The 20,136-nt window shown below is 44.2% G+C and overlaps 1 protein-coding gene across 1 annotated transcript in view; it reads left to right on the top strand.

The window, feature by feature from the left end:
• LOC311121762 (ras-related protein Rab-21) overlaps positions 1-19,327 on the top strand; it is a 30,907-nt gene extending 11,580 nt beyond the window's left edge. Inside the window, exons 2-7 of the mRNA XM_084196216.1 lie at positions 6,918-6,977; positions 8,906-9,013; positions 9,374-9,437; positions 13,809-13,863; positions 14,179-14,267; positions 16,088-19,327. Coding sequence (XP_084052342.1) covers positions 6,918-6,977; positions 8,906-9,013; positions 9,374-9,437; positions 13,809-13,863; positions 14,179-14,267; positions 16,088-16,230 — 519 coding nt within the window. The 3' untranslated portion in view covers positions 16,231-19,327. The remainder of the gene's footprint in view (positions 1-6,917; positions 6,978-8,905; positions 9,014-9,373; positions 9,438-13,808; positions 13,864-14,178; positions 14,268-16,087) is intronic.
• Positions 19,328-20,136: the final 809 nt, after the last annotated feature.

Raw genomic sequence — 20,136 nt, 5'->3', positions numbered from 1 at the left:
ACCAAGAGGATCAGGATACTATGGAAGTGTTGAAGACCAACCAAGAGTATCAGCATACTATGGAAGTGTTGAAGACCAACCAAGAGGATCAGGATACTATGGAAGTGTTGAAGACCAACCAAGAGTATCAGCATACTATGGAAGTGTTGAAGACCAACCAAGAGTATCAGGATACTATGGAAGTGTTGAAGACCAACCAAGAGTATCAGGATACTATGGAAGTGTTGAAGACCAACCAAGAGTATCAGGATACTATGGAAGTGTTGAAGACCAACCAAGAGTATCAGGATACTATGGAAGTGTTGAAGACCAACCAAGAGTATCAGGATACTATGGAAGTGTTGAAGACTAACCAAGAGTATCAGGATACTATGGAAGTGTTGAAGACCAACCAAGAGGATCAGGATACTATGGAAGTGTTGAAGACCAACCAAGAGTATCAGCATACTATGGAAGTGTTGAAGACCAACCAAGAGGATCAGGATACTATGGAAGTGCTGAAGACCAACCAAGAGTATCAGGATACTATGGAAGTGTTGATGGGAAGCAGCAGAACGTGTCAGTTGAGGCAGCTGTACGGTATAATAGGCTAGCGCTGCAGAGATAAGGCTTTGTACCAAATGGCATCCTATTCCAGATGTAGTGCACTACTTTTGACCAGAGCCCTACATCGACCTTGGCATCTCCACCTGAATCCACCCATACAGCCTTTACATTGATATCACTAACAGTCCCTGAGAGAAGCTATTCTAATAATCCATCCATACAGCCTATACATTAATATCACTAACAGCCCAGTCCTTGAGATTAAACTATTCTTACACCCCCTCTGTATGTTCATTTCCTTGCCTCTTGCACTGCGATTGGATGCCAAGAAGCATGCCAGGAAATGCATTAAAATAATCCCTTTAGGTGGATCCATGCTGCAGAGGCGAGCGACGCTCTGCTGGAGAGAGGCGGCGTCCCAAATGACACCTTTTATATTTCCTATATAGTACACTACGTATGACCCATGGGATGGATAGAACGTCGCTCAGAGATGCACAGATATTACGTAACATTCAAAAATGGGTGAATCGTTCCTTAAAGGAAACTCTCAAAAGTATTTAAAAAGATTTCAAACAGCACTTGAACCCAGAGGCTGTGAAGTGATACAGGAGGTATTGCAGCGAGCAGGCTTCCTGTTAGAGCTGGCTGCTATTTCAGGAAGATTCACAGATCAAGTGATTTAAATGGAAAGAAATAGCCAAAAAAATGTCCTGTTGACAGGCCCTCATGATGTAATGGGAGGTGTCCCGGTTGACAGGCCCTCATGATGTAATGGGAGGTGTCCGGGTTTACAGGCCCTCATGATGTAATGGGAGGTTTTAGGTGTCCTGTTGACAGGCCCTCATGATGTAATGGGAGGTTTTAGGTGTCCGGTTGACAGGCCCTCATGATGTAATGGGAGGTTTTAGGTGTCCCGGTTGACAGGCCCTCATGATGTAATGGGAGGTTTTAGGTGTCCCGGTTGACAGGCCCTCATGATGTAATGGGAGGTGTCCCGGTTGACAGGCCCTCATGATGTAATGGGAGGTTTTAGGTGTCCCGGTTGACAGGCCCTCATGATGTAATGGGAGGTTTTAGGTGTCCTGTTGACAGGCCCTCATGATGTAATGGGAGGTGTCCCGGTTGACAGGCCCTCATGATGTAATGGGAGGTTTTAGGTGTCCCGGTTGACAGGCCCTCATGATGTAATGGGAGGTGTCCCGGTTGACAGGCCCTCATGATGTAATGGGAGGTTTTAGGTGTCCCGGTTGACAGGCCCTCATGATGTAATGGGAGGTTTTAGGTGTCCTGTTGACAGGCCCTCATGATGTAATGGGAGGTTTTAGGTGTCCCGGTTGACAGGCCCTCATGATGTAATGGGAGGTTTCAGGTGTCCCGGTTGACAGGCCCTCATGATGTAATGGGAGGTTTTAGGTGTCCGGTTGACAGGCCCTCATGATGTAATGGGAGGTTTTAGGTGTCCTGTTGACAGGCCCTCATGATGTAATGGGAGGTTTTAGGTGTCCGGTTGACAGGCCCTCATGATGTAATGGGAGGTTTTAGGTGTCCCGGTTGACAGGCCCTCATGATGTAATGGGAGGTTTTAGGTGTCCGGTTGACAGGCCCTCATGATGTAATGGGAGGTTTTAGGTGTCCCGGTTGACAGGCCCTCATGATGTAATGGGAGATTTTAGGTGTCCGGTTGACAGGCCCTCATGATGTAATGGGAGGTGTCCCGGTTGACAGGCCCTCATGATGTAATGGGAGGTTTTAGGTGTCCCGGTTGACAGGCCCTCATGATGTATGGGAGATTTTAGGTGTCCCGGTTGACAGGCCCTCATGATTTATTGGGCAGTTTTAGGTGTCCGTTTTACAGGCCTTGTACTTGGTGACTTCAAGGTGCAGTCAGTCAATAATGACCCCCATAGAGAATGGATGCTAAGTGTATTGTATTGATCAAATCTAATAATAGCATATGAGAGAGAGGCTATGTCTTGGTACTGTATAGGTCTAATGGGGTTAGGCTGAACAGAGCTGTAGGAACCTTGGACATTGACCTGAGCTGACCCTGGGGATAGGATCAGATTGCTGTAGGAGGCTGAACAGAGCTGTAGGAACCTTGGACATTGACCTGAGCTGACCCTGGGGATAGGATCAGATTGCTGTAGGAGGCTGAACAGCGCTGTAGGAACCTTGGACATTGACCTGAGCTGACCCTGGGGATAGGATCAGATTGCTGTAGGAGGCTGAACAGCGCTGTAGGAACCTTGGACATTGACCTGAGCTGACACTGGGGATTGGATCAGATTGCTGTAGGAGGCTGAACAGCGCTGTAGGAACCTTGGACATTGACCTGAGCTGACCCTGTAGACTCCAGCTGCTGCATTTAGAGTAAATTAAGCAGACATGAGAGTTGGAAGCTCACAGCCTGGCCATCTGCCAACAGATCCACACATTTCATGAATGTGTTAAAACATCAATTTGGCAGCGAGTTGAGCGGTGGTGTGCTTCCTTCGAGACAAACTGCTGTCGAGTCTCCAGACCCTGCAGCCTAGCCAGCTATTGCTCCAAATCCATTTTAGTTTCTCTGGGTTGCTGTAGTCATTATATCCGCTGTCTGAAGTGACTTCAGATGACTCACTGCCTCACCTTCCAACTCTCCTTGCCTATAGGAGACAAATGCAAATTAAAAGTGCCTGGAAGTTCCTTCAAGGTCTTACCCATGGCCGGTCCTGATCATTCTGCCACCCTCGGCCTGACAAATGGACTCCCCTACTAGAATAGTCCCAGTAAGCAAAATTATGTTGAAAAGACGTCTAACAGTTAGGATCCGTTTAGGTTCTGAATGAAAGTTGAACATATGTCATTTATAGACGTCTATGTTTGGGATAAATCAAGGCTGGTCCAGACCGGACAAAATCTGAACCAAATATTAGACGTCTATGATTGGTTCAGATTTGGTCCGGACCGGGCTGAAAACCAACGTCCGTGGACGTGGAAATCAAGGCCGGTCTGGACTGCACCAAAAAAGACGTCCGGCAAGAACAAAAAAAAAAAGTCCGGCAGGCATCAGCGTCGGTCCGTGCTTACTGAGTTGTAGCCTACAGTGTCGCCTGAAATTTAATTTTAGGAACGGCCATCTATGTGGTAGGCCTACCATTTTGTAAAACACCCACACAAAAAAAGACTGTGGGTCCGAACAGGACCAAAAAAAGACATCCAAAAGATGTCAGCCTGTGCTTACTGGGGTGTAGCTACCATGCCGGCCCTCAATGGAATGTGTTGAATGCTCATCCTTGTGGTAGGCCCGCCGTTTGGAAAACAGGATGTTGCATTGGTGTTATTAGTCCGGATTACTGTGACTAATCAATTTGGCTATTTAAACTCTGAATATCAGCTACCCAACTTTATCAGGAGGAGTTACCCTGAGCCTATTTGCAATGTGTTTTTCACAGCAGGAAATGCAGAAGTATTTTATTTTTAGCTATGATCAGCTCGTAAAAAATGTACGGATACAAGCTTGAAACCACTGATCATAAAAGTTTCAATCTCATTACATTGTCATACATTTTATCTCCAGCCTGTAGGCTACAGGAAAGGCCACATACTCTTTCTACCATATCCTATATCTGCTACATGATTTATGTTAGATTCGTTTTTTTGACGTAATGTTGGTGGAGCGCTGCAGCGCCGAATCTCTCCCAACAGCACCCTGGAGAGGCGCGCTGGTAATGGACGAGATAAATATTTTACGTCCCTGCCTTTTGACAAAGTGGGCACTTCTTATCACAGGGCAGCATCAGCGCTCACCTAAAAAGGCCATATGCCACTGGTTGAGAGATATTGTCATTGTTTTTGGCCAGAATTATGTGAGGTTTTATGTGTAGTTGGTCAGTTTAGCTCAGACAATGTTGCCCTCGTCAATCTGCTGCCGTAGGTGGCTGTCTAATGAGCGGGCCTCACCTCACCTCGTCCCTATATCTCTCTCTGTCAGAGCTCTTTGTCTCACTCCATCAGCCCCCATTTCTCCTCAGAGCACTTTGTTATTTATTCCTCCTTTTAGTCTCCGCCTCTCCAGAGCAGCCAAAAGCTCTTTTATTGGTCAGTCAGTCATCGCTGGGGCTGGGCCTGGTCCAGAGACAGAGGCTCCAGGCAGGCAGCCAGGCCATTAGCTCATCCCAGAGCCTACAACATGTGCTGCCCAGCTCTAGAAGCTGATGGGAGGATGCTGGGTAAAAAAAAACACCCTCCTGTTGGAGAAAAGTTGTCTGTGATTGTGATGCGGTATGTTATCGGAGTTCACATAGGCCTACTTTTTGACTTTCACTGTTAGCTTCTGTCTCGGAGGAAACGTAGATGCTTTGGAGGTAATTGGTTTAGTTGTGGGGCAGGGAGTCAGGAACCAAAATCCCAGTCTTAATACCATCCTCAACCAAGGCACATTTTGAACATGTCTCTACCCTAACTGGACATCTGGATGCCTGGGTGAAACGTGTGGAAATGGCCTGTCTTATAGCTGCTGCAGAAAGAAATCAATAACCACAGGACAACATCTGAGAGGTGTTGCATCATGTATGAACTGAACACTGATTGTCAATCACTTACCCTAGCTATCATACCCTTACCCTAGCTATCATACCCTTACCCTAGCTATCATACCCTTACTCTAGCTATCATACCCTTACCCTAGCTATCATACCTGCATTTACCTTTACGTCATTTAGCAGACGCTCTTATCCAGAGCGACTTACAACTTGGTGCATTCACCTTAATGATAGCCAGTGGGACAACCACTTTACCAGTTATTTTTTTATATTTTTCTAATTTGTTAATTTTTTTATTTATAGGGTATATTTGTAATATTCACTTGTTTTATTTATATATACATATATATATATATATATATATATATATATATCTTCATTTTTTTAAATGTAAAAAAAGTTGGTTTATATATTTTAATTTTTTATTTTTGTATTTGTTTTATTTTTGTAATTTTTTTGTGGGGGGGGTAGAATGATTACTTTTATACTATTCCAGGTATTCCTTAAAGAGGTAGGGTTTCAAATGTCTCCGGAAGGTGGTGAGTGACTCCGCTGTCCTGGCGTCGTGAGGGAGCTTGTTCCACCATTGGGGTGCCAGAGCAGCGAACAGTTTTGACTGGGCTGAGCGCGAACTGTGCTTCCGCAGAGGTAGGGGGACCAGCAGGCCAGAGGTGGAAGAACGCAATGCCCTCGTTAGTAGGCTTCATCTTCACATTACTTTCCCTGACATATTCATTCGTTTTGAGTCCGTATCAGAATGAAAACAGAATCTGAATGGTTTTAACAAGTCCTAGTCGTTCCATCAGTATGCTCAGGTTTTCCTGGATTAGTTTACGTGACTGAGCTGTTCTACTGTACTGTCTGAATAGCGTGTTACCGTGGATACAGTGGACTGACTGAGCTACATGTGATTGTGATCATGTGCTGGTCGACTGAGGACGGGGATGCAATGTGTTGTCACCTAGCCTAGTAAACCTGTCTGGGCCTTAATTACATTAGCATATGTTGTTGTTGCATCTTCATGCTGTTTTTGAGCTATTTTAAAACTCATTATCTGTTTCTCACCGTTTCTCTCGCTCTCTCTCGAACTTTCAGTCCTTTTTCAAATCTAAAGCTCCGAGGCAGGCAGATGCTGAAGTGTCAGTCTAACTGAGAAATGTCCTTTCTTGTAATTTTTCCTCTGATAGACGGGTAAATTAGAAAGTTACTGCCTACCTTTCCTGAGTAGAATTCGCATTCAACTAAAAGTCTTTCTATTCCATCGTCATTTTTCAACGGAGCTCATGATGGATCCCTTTTGTGTCTTAATGAGGAAGAGAATCCAGAGATGATGATGATGATGATGATGATGTTACCACAACAGAGATGCTTCGAACCAGATCATTACTGTGGAATAGGAACAGAATGACTTAACTTACTCAAGTTGTCAAAGTAGAGGGTAGGTCTTACATACTAAGAAGGAATGTGTTCCCAACGTGAATGGTTTTCCAGGTAGATGACGAGGCTAACGGGGATAGTTTTCCAAAATGGCAAACATCTACTGCCAGGCAAGGGGGCACCGTCCCTATCTTTGGTCACCAGGGCCAGTGTCACCGCTAATGTCTGCACCTGTTCCTCCCTGTGTAGCTTTTATGCCTGCAGGTTTCTCCACAGGACCTTTTGATAGGAGCCAAAGTGCTCAATCTAGTTAATACTGTGTCAGTCACTCACATACATACAAATGTCTTCTAATGTTATTCCAAATCTGTCCGTTACTCCCCAAGTCATCATCAGTTATTAAAACACAGGGCCTGTTACTGTGTCTGTTTCTCAAGACATATGACTGATCTGTTTCCTCTCTTTCAGGCGTCCTTCCTCACGAAGAAGCTCAACATCACAGGGAAGAGGGTGAATCTGGCCATATGGGTGAGGCCTGCTCTCTCTCTCTCGGCGTGTTTGACGCTCCGTTGCGTCCCAAATGGCGCCCTGTTCCCTACACGGTGCACTGCTTTGGACCAGGGCCGTATAGGGAATAGGGTGCCATTTGAGCTATGTAGCTCCCTGCTTTGGGTTCCTTTTCCTCCTTAAAGAAATGATGCCTTCTGGCTGTGAACGTTTTTACTACTACTACTGAAACATCATGTGACAAACTCATGCATAGTGAGATGACACGCATACACACACACACACACACACACACACACACACACACACACACGCTTACTGTGGTAATGCATTATTATAAGGAACCACAGAGACCGGTTTTTCGTAGTCTGTTTGCTGTACAATTCCAATTCCAACTGTCTCGATGCAGAGCCACAAAGGGAATGGAGATGTCGTAAGGGAATGGAGATGTCGTAAGGGAATGGAGATGTCGTAAGGGAATGGAGATGTCGTAAGGGAATGGAGATGTCGTAAGGGAATGGAGATGTCGTAAGGGAATGGAGATGTCGTAAGGGAATGGAGATGTCGTTTACTCCCACTGACCATGAGTCAAAGGTTACGTCCCAAATGGCACCCCTAATCCCATAGGCCTCTGATCAACAGTAGCACTACATAGGGAACAGGGTGCCATTTGGAGTCAAAAGGCGTCTTGGCTGAGCAGCTGTGATCTCTGTCCTGTAACATATGGTCCTGCAGTGATCTCTCTCTGTCCTGTAACATATGGTCCTGCGGTGATCTCTCTCTGTCCTGTAACATATGGTCCTGCAGGGATCTCTCTCTGTCCTGTAACATATGGTCCTGCAGGGATCTCTCTCTGTCCTGTAACATATGGTCCTGCGGTGATCTCTCTCTGTCCTGTAACATATGGTCCTGCGGTGATCTCTCTCTGTCCTGTAACATATGGTCCTGCAGTGATCTCTCTCTGTCCTGTAACATATGGTCCTGCAGTGATCTCTCTCTGTCCTGTAACATATGGTCCTGCAGTGATCTCTCTCTGTCCTGTAACATATGGTCCTGCAGTGATCTCTCTCTGTCCTGTAACATATGGTCCTGCAGTGATCTCTCTCTGTCCTGTAACATATGGTCCTGCAGTGATCTCTCTCTGTCCTGTAACATATGGTCCTGCGGTGATCTCTCTCTGTCCTGTAACATATGGTCCTGCGGTGATCTCTCTCTGTCCTGTAACATATGGTCCTGCAGTGATCTCTCTCTGTCCTGTAACATATGGTCCTGCGGTGATCTCTCTCTGTCCTGTAACATATGGTCCTGCAGTGATCTCTCTCTGTCCTGTAACATATGGTCCTGCAGTGATCTCTCTCTGTCCTGTAACATATGGTCCTGCGGTGATCTCTCTCTGTCCTGTAACATATGGTCCTGCGGTGATCTCTCTCTGTCCTGTAACATATGGTCCTGCAGGGATCTCTCTCTGTCCTGTAACATATGGTCCTGCAGTGATCTCTCTCTGTCCTGTAACATATAGTCCTGCAGTGATCTCTCTCTGTCCTGTAACATATGGTCCTGCAGTGATCTCTCTCTCTGTCCTGTAACATATGGTCCTGCAGTGATCTCTCTCTGTCCTGTAACATATGGTCCTGCCTCATTTGATGCAATAGGAACAGGAATTTGGCATCCCATTTTGATTTGAGTCAGTCTGTAGCAGGCAGGGAGAGATGCATAGTTAGTAGGTTATCTGGCTGAATCAGTCTGGCTCACAGGCGTTCCTTCCTTCGTTCCTTGTGTGTAATGTTGTTCTTGCCACCAATCTGAAGCCAGTCACTGTCAATGGTTATTGTTTCAAACTACCTTTTTTCCCCCAGAGGCTTGATCAGTGGACTTTGGCCATGAAATAATCTGCTCTCTCTCGCTTTCTATCGCTCCCTCCCCTCTGGCTCTCTCTCTCTCCACCCCAGGATACAGCAGGTCAGGAGCGGTTCCACGCCTTAGGGCCAATCTACTACAGAGACTCCAATGGAGCTATATTGGTCTATGACATCACAGATGAGGACTCTTTCCAGAAGGTAGCTATGATCTCCTCAGGGAGAACAGCAGGGCTGTGGTCCAAATGGCACCGTATTCCCTATACATTTACATTTACGTCATTTAGCAGACGCTCTTATCCAGAGCGACTTACAAATTGCACTACTTTTGACCAGTGCCCATAGGGCTATAGGGTGCTATTAAGGACACTGCCTCTGAAGAGAAGAACATCATTGCAAAAATGAGTTACATAGAAATGTCCGAATATATATTACTGAAATGTTTTGTTTGATTTACATATTCATATTTAATTTGCATCAGTGTCTATATATGTGTTCTAATGTTGAAATGTGTTTTCTTGAACTGTAAATCGATATGAAATGTAATGTTTTGCTTTGTAGGTGAAAAACTGGGTCAAAGAATTGAGGAAAATGTTGGGGAATGAGATCTGTTTATGTATAGTAGGTAAGTTACTGCAGACCATGGCTAACCTTTCACCTTTCACTTTTCAACATGTCTTTTATTGTTTGTCACATTTCACCGTGTTAATGGATCGATCTTTGAAGGTGCGCAGAGAATTTAGTTTAGTTACGGGCCCTGTCATTAAATAGACATCCTAATAATTTCATAACGTTGCCAGGATGAAGGGAGTCTAGAATGTAGTTAGTTTGTCTCGGATATTCTGTTGCCTCCAAATTTCAGTCACATAAGACCGCTGTCAGACAGCTCAATTTGCTTCAAACGCATCCCATGGCTCTCTCTCCCTCTGAAATGTCAAAACTGCAGCCTAGAACCTTCAACCCTGACGTTCACAAAGTTCTCTGACCAGGTAGACCAGCAACTAGGGAACCTTTCAAATGCAGGAAGAGTTGCATGGAGGAAGTCATTGTTGACTTTGTTGTGGTTACATCCCCCATAATATTTATGTGATATCTTAACTACAGCCCTTTATGTGACGACATAACTAGAGCCCTTTATGTGACATCATAACTAGAGCCCTTTATGTGACATCATAATTAGAGCCCTTTATGTGACATCATAACTAGAGCCCTTTATGTGACATCTTAACTAGAGCCCTTTATGTGACGACATAACTAGAGCCCTTTATGTGACATCTTAACTAGAGCCCTTTATGTGACATCTTAACTAGAGCCCTTTATGTGACATCATAACTCTAGAGCCCTTTATGTGACATCTTAACTAGAGCCCTTTATGTGACATCATAACTAGAGCCCTTTATGTGACATCTTAACTAGAGCCCTTTATGTGACATCTTAATTAGAGCCCTTTATGTGACATCTTAATTAGAGCCCTTTATGTGACATCATAACTAGAGCCCTTTATGTGACATCTTAACTAGAGCCCTTTATGTGACATCATAACTAGAGCCCTTTATGTGACGACATAACTAGAGCCCTTTATGTGACATCATAACTAGAGCCCTTTATGTGACATCATAATTAGAGCCCTTTATGTGACATCATAACTAGAGCCCTTTATGTGACATCTTAACTAGAGCCCTTTATGTGACGACATAACTAGAGCCCTTTATGTGACATCTTAACTAGAGCCCTTTATGTGACATCTTAACTAGAGCCCTTTATGTGACATCTTAACTAGAGCCCTTTATGTGACATCATAACTCTAGCCCTTTATGTGACATCCTAACTAGAGCCCTTTATGTGACATCTTAACTAGAGCCCTTTATGTGACATCATAACTAGAGCCCTTTATGTGACATCCTAACTAGAGCCCTTTATGTGACATCTTAACTAGAGCCCTTTATGTGACATCATAACTAGAGCCCTTTATGTGACATCTTAATTAGAGCCCTTTATGTGACATCTTAACTAGAGCCCTTTATGTGACATCATAACTCTAGAGCCATTTATGTGACATCTTAACTAGAGCCCTTTATGTGACATCATAACTAGAGCCCTTTATGTGACATCATAACTAGAGCCCGACCCATATGGGAGTTTTGGATCCGATGCCGATTTTAGGGAGGCAAAAGTCACCGATTGTGGCATGAAAAACCGACTTCTTCTTTCTCACAAATTGTGCTCCAATGGATTAACAGATACTCTAAATGATGATTTCTTAACTAAATATTAAAATGGACACATTATTTAAGAACATCTTATTTGTGGTTTACATGATATCCACCAAAAGGCAAATATATCCTCAAAAAATACAAAAGTAAAAAACAAACTAGAAGGGCTGAATGAATTAAACTGTCTTAAAGTCAATCTGAAACTGCACTGTTCACAACCTAGACAGTGAAATGCCGTAACATGCAGTTCCTAATGTCACCACTAGATGTCAGGTCATGTAAAGAAACACTTCATGGCAACCTTGCAACGAGAGCATGTTATCACAAGCACACGCTAGCTGTTCATTATGAAAATGTTTTCTTACTGAAACATCATGTAAATAACACTGTTATTCAATACAACATTTTATATTTCAACTAATGGCATGTGCTGATGACCGAAAATGTTCATGCAAGAAAATCCTTTGCCACACTGGTTTTAAGTCACACATGTTCTATTTTAACTAGCTAGCTAACAATCTTAGCTCAGCATGAATGCAAGCACATGGCCTGAATGATAGATCTGCGCCAATTGTCTTGCTTTTTGCTAATTGCATATTTCAGAAAACTAACTGAATAAACCCACTAACATAATAGGTCCAGACAGTAACAGGTGTTCATTTTGTATCAAGGATGACTGTTCACTTTAGCACCAGTTCAGTGTTCGCACATAAGTAGCACAGATTGCTAGCTAGCTAGGCTAACTACCTTGGTGGCTAGCTAGCCAGCTAACGTTACCAAAGTGAGAATGTGATGAGGACATGGCTGCTTGCTTGGTGAAGTGTACTTTTAGATGATTTACTCATTCAAATATGCTGTCGCTGGCTGTGGCAAACTACTCACTGTCAAACCACAATGCCTACTCTCTCTCACGTTGTGATTTAGGGCTGTATGATGTTCAGTGAGCAGCTCAGACGGATTGGTTTATTCTGTGTATATATATTATCGGCGCTTTAGCTGTGGAATAAAGAAACAAGTGTTTTTTTTTGTAAAAGGCTAATATTGGCTGATAATATTGGTCAGACGATTTATCGTCTGGCTCTAATCTTAACTACATTAACTGCTGTAGTAAAGTTATTTAAATGTTTGTTTTCCCACGAAAATTAGGAAGAAAAATGACCAAATACTGAACAAAAATATGAACGCAACAATTTAAACGATTTTTACAGAGTTACAGTTCATATAAGGAAATCAGTCAATTGAAATAAATAAATTAGGCCCTAAGCTATGGATTTCACATGACTGGGCGGGGGTGCAACCATGGGTGGGCCTGGGAGGGCATAGGCTCACCCACTTGGGAGCCAGGCACATCCACTGGGGGGCCTAGCCAATCAGAATGATTTTATTCACCACAAAAAAAGATTTATTACAGTCAGAAATACCCCTCAGTTTCATTGGCTGTCTGGGTGGCTGGTCTCAGACGATCCCGCAGGTGAAGAAGTTGGATGTGGAGGTCCTGGGCTGGCGTGGTTACAAGTGGTCTGCGGTTATGAGGTCGATTGGACAAATTCTATAAAACGACGTTGGATGCGGCTTATGGTAGAGAAATGAACATTCAATTCCCTACCAGATTTCCACCGGTCAAATGTCCATTGCTCGTGTTTCTTGGCCCAAGCAAGTCTCTTCTTTGTATTGGTGTCCTTTTAGTAGTGGTTTCTTTGCAGCAATCGACCATGAAGGCCTGATTCACGCAGTCTTCTCTGAACAGTTGTTGTTGAGATGTCTGTTACTTGAACTCTGAAGCATTTATTTGGGCTGCAATCTGAGGTGCAGTTAACTCTAATGAACTTATCCTCTGCAGCAGAGGTAACTCTGGGTCTTCCTTTCCTGTGGCGGTCCTCATGAGAGTCAGTTTCATCATAGCGCTTGATGGTTTTTGCAACTGCACTTGAAGAAACTTTCAAAGTTCTTGAAATGTTCCATATTGACTGACCTTCATGTCTTAAAGTAATGATGGACTGTCGTTTCTCTTTGCTTATTTGAGCCATAATATGGACTTTGTCTTTTACCAAATAGGGCTATCTTCTGGATACCACCCCCACAACTGATTGTCTCAAACGCAAGAGGGAAAGAAATTCCACAAATTAACTTTAAGAAGGCACACCTTTTAATTGAAATGCATTCCAGGTGACTACCTCATGAAGGTGGTTGAGAGAATGCCAAGAGTGTGCAAAGCTGTCATCAAGGCAAAGGGTGGCTACTTTGAAGAATCTCAAATATAAAATATATTTTGATTTGTTTAACACTTTTTTGGTTACTACATGATTCCATATGTGTTATTTCATAGTTTTGATGTCTTCACTATTATTCTACAATGTTGAAACTAGTCAAACTAAAGAAAAATCCTTGATTGAGAAGGTGTCCAAACTTTTGACTGGTACTGTGTGTGTGTGTGTATATATGTATGTATGTATATGTGTGTGTGTATATATATATATATATATATATATATATATATATATATATATATATATATATATATATATATATATATATATATATATATATATATATATATATTTATTTATTTATGTGTGGTGGTCAATGACATCTGCATTGTAAATCATTAGTTAAACTCACTCTGTCAAGATACACATGACTGTTACAGGGTTCTAACCTCAATGGGCTCTTCCTGGTTAAATAAAGTATTCTTGCAGTCTACGAGACGTACAGTTGGTGGTGCTAATGTTAAATATGCAGTATGTGATCTCTGAACTAATACGTCCTCTTTGTTCTTCTCATAGGTAATAAAGTAGATCTGGAGAAGGAGAGACATGTATCAGTGGAAGAGGCAGAAGGGTTCGTTTCATCACTCTTCTCCTGTAACTTTATCGTAGAGACCTTGTACAGCAGGGCTGTTCAGTCTTATCAGCCTATGGTGCTATACTGCTTTTGGAATACCCTTTCATGGCGTTGTCTAAACAGGAAGTCAACAGACTCCTTTGTTTGTGAATGTTGATGTAATTGAATAGTGATTGATCTGAATGTTGACAACTGAATGTTGATTGGTCTGAATGTTGACAACTGAATGGTGATTGGTCTGAATGTTGACAACTGAATGGTGATTGGTCTAACTGATTGGTCTGTTTCTCTGTCAAATTCCTCTCCTCACAGGTATGCAGAGTCAGTGGGGGCTAAACACTATCACACGTCAGCCAAACTAAACAAAGGAATAGAAGAACTATTTCTGGACCTGTGTAAAAGTAAGCAGCCATTCTGGCATGTTATGGAATAGTGATGAATTTAATGTCTCAGGTTGAGACAAAAATAAAATACTTGAAATGATTATATTACAATGGACCAACTGGTAGGACTTTCACTTTTGTTGGTAGGACTTCTGAATTTAGTAGATTTGGAATTAAAGCTTTAGTTTGTAGGATGTTTGGCTTTTGTTGGTAGTTGGACTTTCAGCTTCTGTTGGTAGGACTTTCAGCTTCTGTTGGTGGTAGGACTTTCAGCTTCTGGTAGTTGGACTTTCAGCTTCTGTTGGTTGTAGGACTTTCAGCTTCTGTTGGTGGTAGGACTTTCAGCTTCTGTTGGTGGTAGGACTTTCAGCTTCTGTTGGTGGTAGGACTTTCAGCTTCTGTTGGTGGTAGGACTTTCAGCTTCTGTTGGTGGTAGGACTTTCAGCTTCTGTTGGTGGTAGGACTTTCAGCTTCTGTTGGTTGTAGGACTTTCAGCTTCTGTTGGTGGTAGGACTTTCAGCTTCTGTTGGTTGTAGGACTTTCAGCTTCTGTTGGTGGTAGGACTTTCAGCTTCTGTTGGTGGTAGGACTTTCAGCTTCTGTTGGTGGTAGGACTTTCAGCTTCTGTTGGTGGTAGGACTTTCAGCTTCTGTTGGTGGTAGGACTTTCAGCTTCTGTTGGTGGTAGGACTTTCAGCTTCTGTTGGTGGTAGGACTTTCAGCTTCTGTTGGTTGTAGGACTTTCAGCTTCTGTTGGTGGTAGGACTTTCAGCTTCTGTTGGTGGTAGGACTTTAAGCTTCTGTTGGTGGTAGGACTTTCAGCTTCTGTTGGTGGTAGGACTTTCAGCTTCTGTTGGTGGTAGGACTTTCAGCTTCTGTTGGTGGTAGGACTTTCAGCTTCTGTTGGTGGTAGGACTTTCAGCTTCTGTTGGTGGTAGGACTTTCAGCTTCTGTTGGTGGTAGGACTTTCAGCTTCTGTTGGTGGTAGGACTTTCAGCTTCTGTTGGTTGTAGGACTTTCAGCTTCTGTTGGTGGTAGGACTTTCAGCTTCTGTTGGTGGTAGGACTTTCAGCTTCTGTTGGTGGTAGGACTTTCAGCTTCTGTTGGTGGTAGGACTTTCAGCTTCTGTTGGTGGTAGGACTTTCAGCTTCTGTTGGTGGTAGGACTTTCAGCTTCTGTTGGTTGTAGGACTTTCAGCTTCTGTTGGTGGTAGGACTTTCAGCTTCTGTTGGTGGTAGGACTTTCAGCTTCTGTTGGTGGTAGGACTTTCAGCTTCTGGTGGTGGTAGGAGTTTCAGCTTCTGGTGGTGGTAGGACTTTCAGCTTCTGTTGGTGGTAGGACTTTCAGCTTCTGGTGGTGGTAGGACTTTCAGCTTCTGGTGGTGGTAGGACTTTCAGCTTCTGGTGGTGGTAGAACTTTCAGCTTCTGTTGGTGGTAGGACTTTCAGCTTCTGGTGGTGGTAGGACTTTCAGCTTCTGGTGGTGGTAGGACTTTCAGCTTCTGTTGGTTGTAGGACTTTCAGCTTCTGTTGGTGGTAGGACTTTCAGCTTCTGTTGGTGGTAGGACTTTCAGCTTCTGTTGGTGGTAGGACTTTCAGCTTCTGTTGGTGGTAGGACTTTCAGCTTCTGTTGGTGGTAGGACTTTCAGCTTCTGTTGGTGGTAGGACTTTCAGCTTCTGTTGGTGGTAGGACTTTCAGCTTCTGTTGGTGGTAGGACTTTCAGCTTCTGTTGGTTGTAGGACTTTCAGCTTCTGTTGGTTGTAGGACTTTCAGCTTCTGTTGGTAGGACTTTGGCTCCCACAGGACTGACTGTCTCCCTCTCGTCTCCCTGTTGTTGACAGGAATGATGGAGACGGCCCAAGCGGAGGAGAGGGCGAAGGGTAACGGAGCCAGCCAGTCAACATCATCACGGAGGGGGGTACAGATCGTGGACGACGAGCCCCAAGCCGCCACGGCCGCGGGGGGCTGCTGCTCATCCGCTTAACCCCCCCACCTCCATGTCCCATCTTACCCCATCCTCCCATTTTCCAACCCCCCCTTCAACAACCAGGACTGTTGCCTCTGCCCTCAGCCTCCCCTCTCATCTCCCTCCTGATGACATGAAGACTGCTATCCTCCCTCTGAGTCATCGTAACCTTTACTCACTACACTTCTCCCTCTATGGAACAATGTGCTGGCTTAGACACTATTCTTTATACAGTCATATTCATTCATTGGCACCACCTCCTGACCATATATATGAGACTTCTGACACCCCCTCCTGACGGTCTATGAGACTTCTGACACCCCCTCCTGACCATCCATATGAGACTTCTGACACCCCCTCCTGACCCATATATATGAGACTTCTGACACCCCCTCCTGACCATCTATATGAGACTTCTGACACCCCCTCCTGACCATCTATATGAGACTTCTGACACCCCCTCCTGACCATCCATATGAGACTTCCGACACCCCCTCCTGACCGTCTATATGAGACTTCTGACACCCCCTCCTGACCCATCTATGAGACTTCTGACACCCCCTCCTGACCATCTATATGAGACTTCTGACACCCCCTCCTGACCATCTATATGAGACTTCTGACACCCCCTCCTGACCATCTATATGAGACTTCTGACACCCCCTCCTGACCATCTATATGAGACTTCTGACACCCCCTCCTGACCATCTATATGAGACTTCTGACACCCCCTCCTGACCATCTATATGAGACTTCTGACACCCCCTCCTGACCATCTATATGAGACTTCTGACACCCCCTCCTGACCATCTATATGAGACTTCTGACACCCCCTCCTGACCATCTATATGAGACTTCTGACACCCCCTCCTGACCATCTATATGAGACTTCTGACACCCCCTCCTGACCCATATATATGAGACTTCTGACACCCCCTCCTGACCATCTATATGAGACTTCTGACACCCCCTCCTGACCACCTATATGAGACTTCTGACACCCCCTCCTGACCCATCTATGAGACTTCTGACACCCCCTCCTGACCATCTATATGAGACTTCTGACACCCCCTCCTGACCATCTATATGAGACTTCTGACACCCCCTCCTGACCATCTATATGAGACTTCTGACACCCCCTCCTGACCACCTATATGAGACTTCTGACACCCCCTCCTGACCATCCATATGAGACTTCTGACACCCCCTCCTGACCCATCTATATGAGACTTCTGACACCCCCTCCTGACCGTCTATATGAGACTTCTGACACCCCCTCCTGACCATCCATATGAGACTTCTGACACCCCCTCCTGACCATCTATATGAGACTTCTGACACCCCCTCCTGACCATCTATATGAGACTTCTGACACCCCCTCCTGACCATCTATATGAGACTTCTGACACCCCCTCCTGACCATCTATATGAGACTTCTGACACCACCTCCTGACCATCTATATGAGACTTCTGACACCACCTCCTGACCATCTATATGAGACTTCTGACACCACCTCCTGACCATCTATATGAGACTTCTGACACCACCTCCTGACCATCTATATGAGACTTCTGACACCCCCTCCTGACCGTCTATATGAGACTTCTGACACCCCCTCCTGACCATCTATATGAGACTTCTGACACCCCCTCCTGACCATCTATATGAGACTTCTGACACCACCTCCTGACCATCTATATGAGACTTCTGACACCCCCTCCTGACCGTCTATATGAGACTTCTGACACCCCCTCCTGACCATCTATATGAGACTTCTGACACCACCTCCTGACCATCTATATGAGACTTCTGACACCACCTCCTGACCATCTATATGAGACTTCTGACACCCCCTCCTGACCATCTATATGAGACTTCTGACACCCCCTCCTGACCATCTATATGAGACTTCTGACACCCCCTCCTGACCGTCTATATGAGACTTCTGACACCCCCTCCTGACCATCTATATGAGACTTCTGACACCCCCTCCTGACCATCTATATGAGACTTCTGACACCCCCTCCTGACCATCTATATGAGACTTCTGACACCCCCTCCTGACCATCTATATGAGTGATGAAGAGGTGAAGAGAACATGAAAGGAAGGTATCCACCTCTCCTCTGTCTTTCTACAAGCTAGCAGATGGACTTCCAACACACCGTCATGAAATACACGTAAACACACACACTGTCCCCACCTCTCCCAAATGAACACACACAGACAGACAGTACTAAGTTATAAATGGGAAACACTCATACCCCTGATTTTGGGACTTTTTATTTCTGCGAGGATAAATGTGCATGTCGGGGGTGATCCGTCTCTGAAAGGCTTCGTTGGTTTGTCCTCTTTCTCTAAAGTAAAAACAAACTCTTTTATTATTAATAACTAAAGTACATGTTGTATGGAAATCTGTCCCTTTGTACTGATTCTTCTGCTGTGGTGAAGTTGTGATAGCTCTCTGGATCCGTCGTCCAGCCCCTTTCTTGGACTGTATCCAGCCCCTTTCTTGGACTGTATCCAGCCCCTTTCTTGGACTGTATCCAGCCCCTTTCTTGGACTGTATTCATAAAGCATCCCGGTAGGAGTCCCACCTGTCTATGTAACCTTGTTGATTTTAAGTTCTAAAAGACAAAACTGATCCTAGATCAGTACTTCTACTCTGAGACCCTTTATGAATACAGGCATTGGGCTTTAAAAAAAATAATATATATATTGCAGGTCTCTCTCCCCCCTCTCTCATTCTCTCTCGTTCTTTCTCTCTGATTTAAAATGCAGATTTTTTGCACTGGCCTGTCATTATCAAAGCTTTTGATATACTGCGTTTTCTTCCTGTTTGCCGAGTTGCTCTGAAAATGAAATGACAAAAAAAAAAAACATTGTAAAAAACAAAAACAAACGTATGATGAGTATTAAAAACGTTGGATATTTTATCTGCTTTTACAAGCTTTGGGAAAACAACGCGCAGGTGTAGAAAAGTGTACAATAGTCTTGTTAATGATTGTAAAATGAAATAACAATTGTGGGTGAAAGCACACTTTCTGGAATTGTACTTTTTTTTAACTGCTAGTGTCAAGTGTTTTGTAATAGAACAATTATAACTATTTACAACGCATAGGTGTCAAATACATTGTCGTTCTTTTTAAAGAAACAATTGAAGCTTCACTACACATCCTCCAACGGTGTTCAACTTAGACTCAAACATATTCACAATGCATAGTGTTCGGTAGTCACGTACTGCTTATTATTGTGCCACTAGAGATCCTGGTTCGAATCCAGGCTCTGTTGTAGCCGGCCGTGACCGGGAGACCCATGGGGCGGCGCACAATTGGCCCAGCGTCATCCAGGGTAGGGGAGGGAATGGCCGGCAGGGATGTAGCTCAGTTGGTAGAGCATGGCGTTTGCAACGCCAGGGTTGTGGGTTCGATTCCCATGAGGGGCCAGTATGAAAAAAATAAAATGAAAAATAATGTATGCACTCACTAACTGTAAGTGGCTCTGGATAAGAGCGTCTGCTAAATGACTAAAATGTAATAGGAAGAGGACATTAAAACTGGATCTTCCTAAGACGATACCAACGGACTGTGATCAACAACACGATGTATAGAAGTTCTTCTGACGCTGACTACACCAACAGGAGACTTACGGGGAGGGAGGGAGACGTTCCATTCATTCCAGATCTTATGTTAACTCATCTTATTTAGTTATGTCTATGGTGGATTTCTGTAGGGGGAAACGTGGAGAGATTCATGATTGGTCTCTACTCTACAGACCTGGGTTCAAAGACTATTCAAGATCTAGCCAGATGGGCAGGGTTTTCACTTTTAGTTCCAAGCTCAGTCACAGCTGAAGTGTTTGTAATGATATGGAATAGTATTTGAAGCCACATCTGCTACTCTGCCATGCACCAGGATGAAAAGCT

The sequence above is a fragment of the Coregonus lavaretus genome, assembly GCF_964263955.1.
Source record: "Coregonus lavaretus genome assembly, contig: HAP1_SCAFFOLD_847, whole genome shotgun sequence".
Classification (NCBI taxonomy): Eukaryota; Metazoa; Chordata; class Actinopteri; order Salmoniformes; family Salmonidae; genus Coregonus; species Coregonus lavaretus.
The sequence above is the reverse complement of the archived record's forward strand: the minus strand, read 5'-3'. Positions and strand labels throughout refer to the sequence as shown.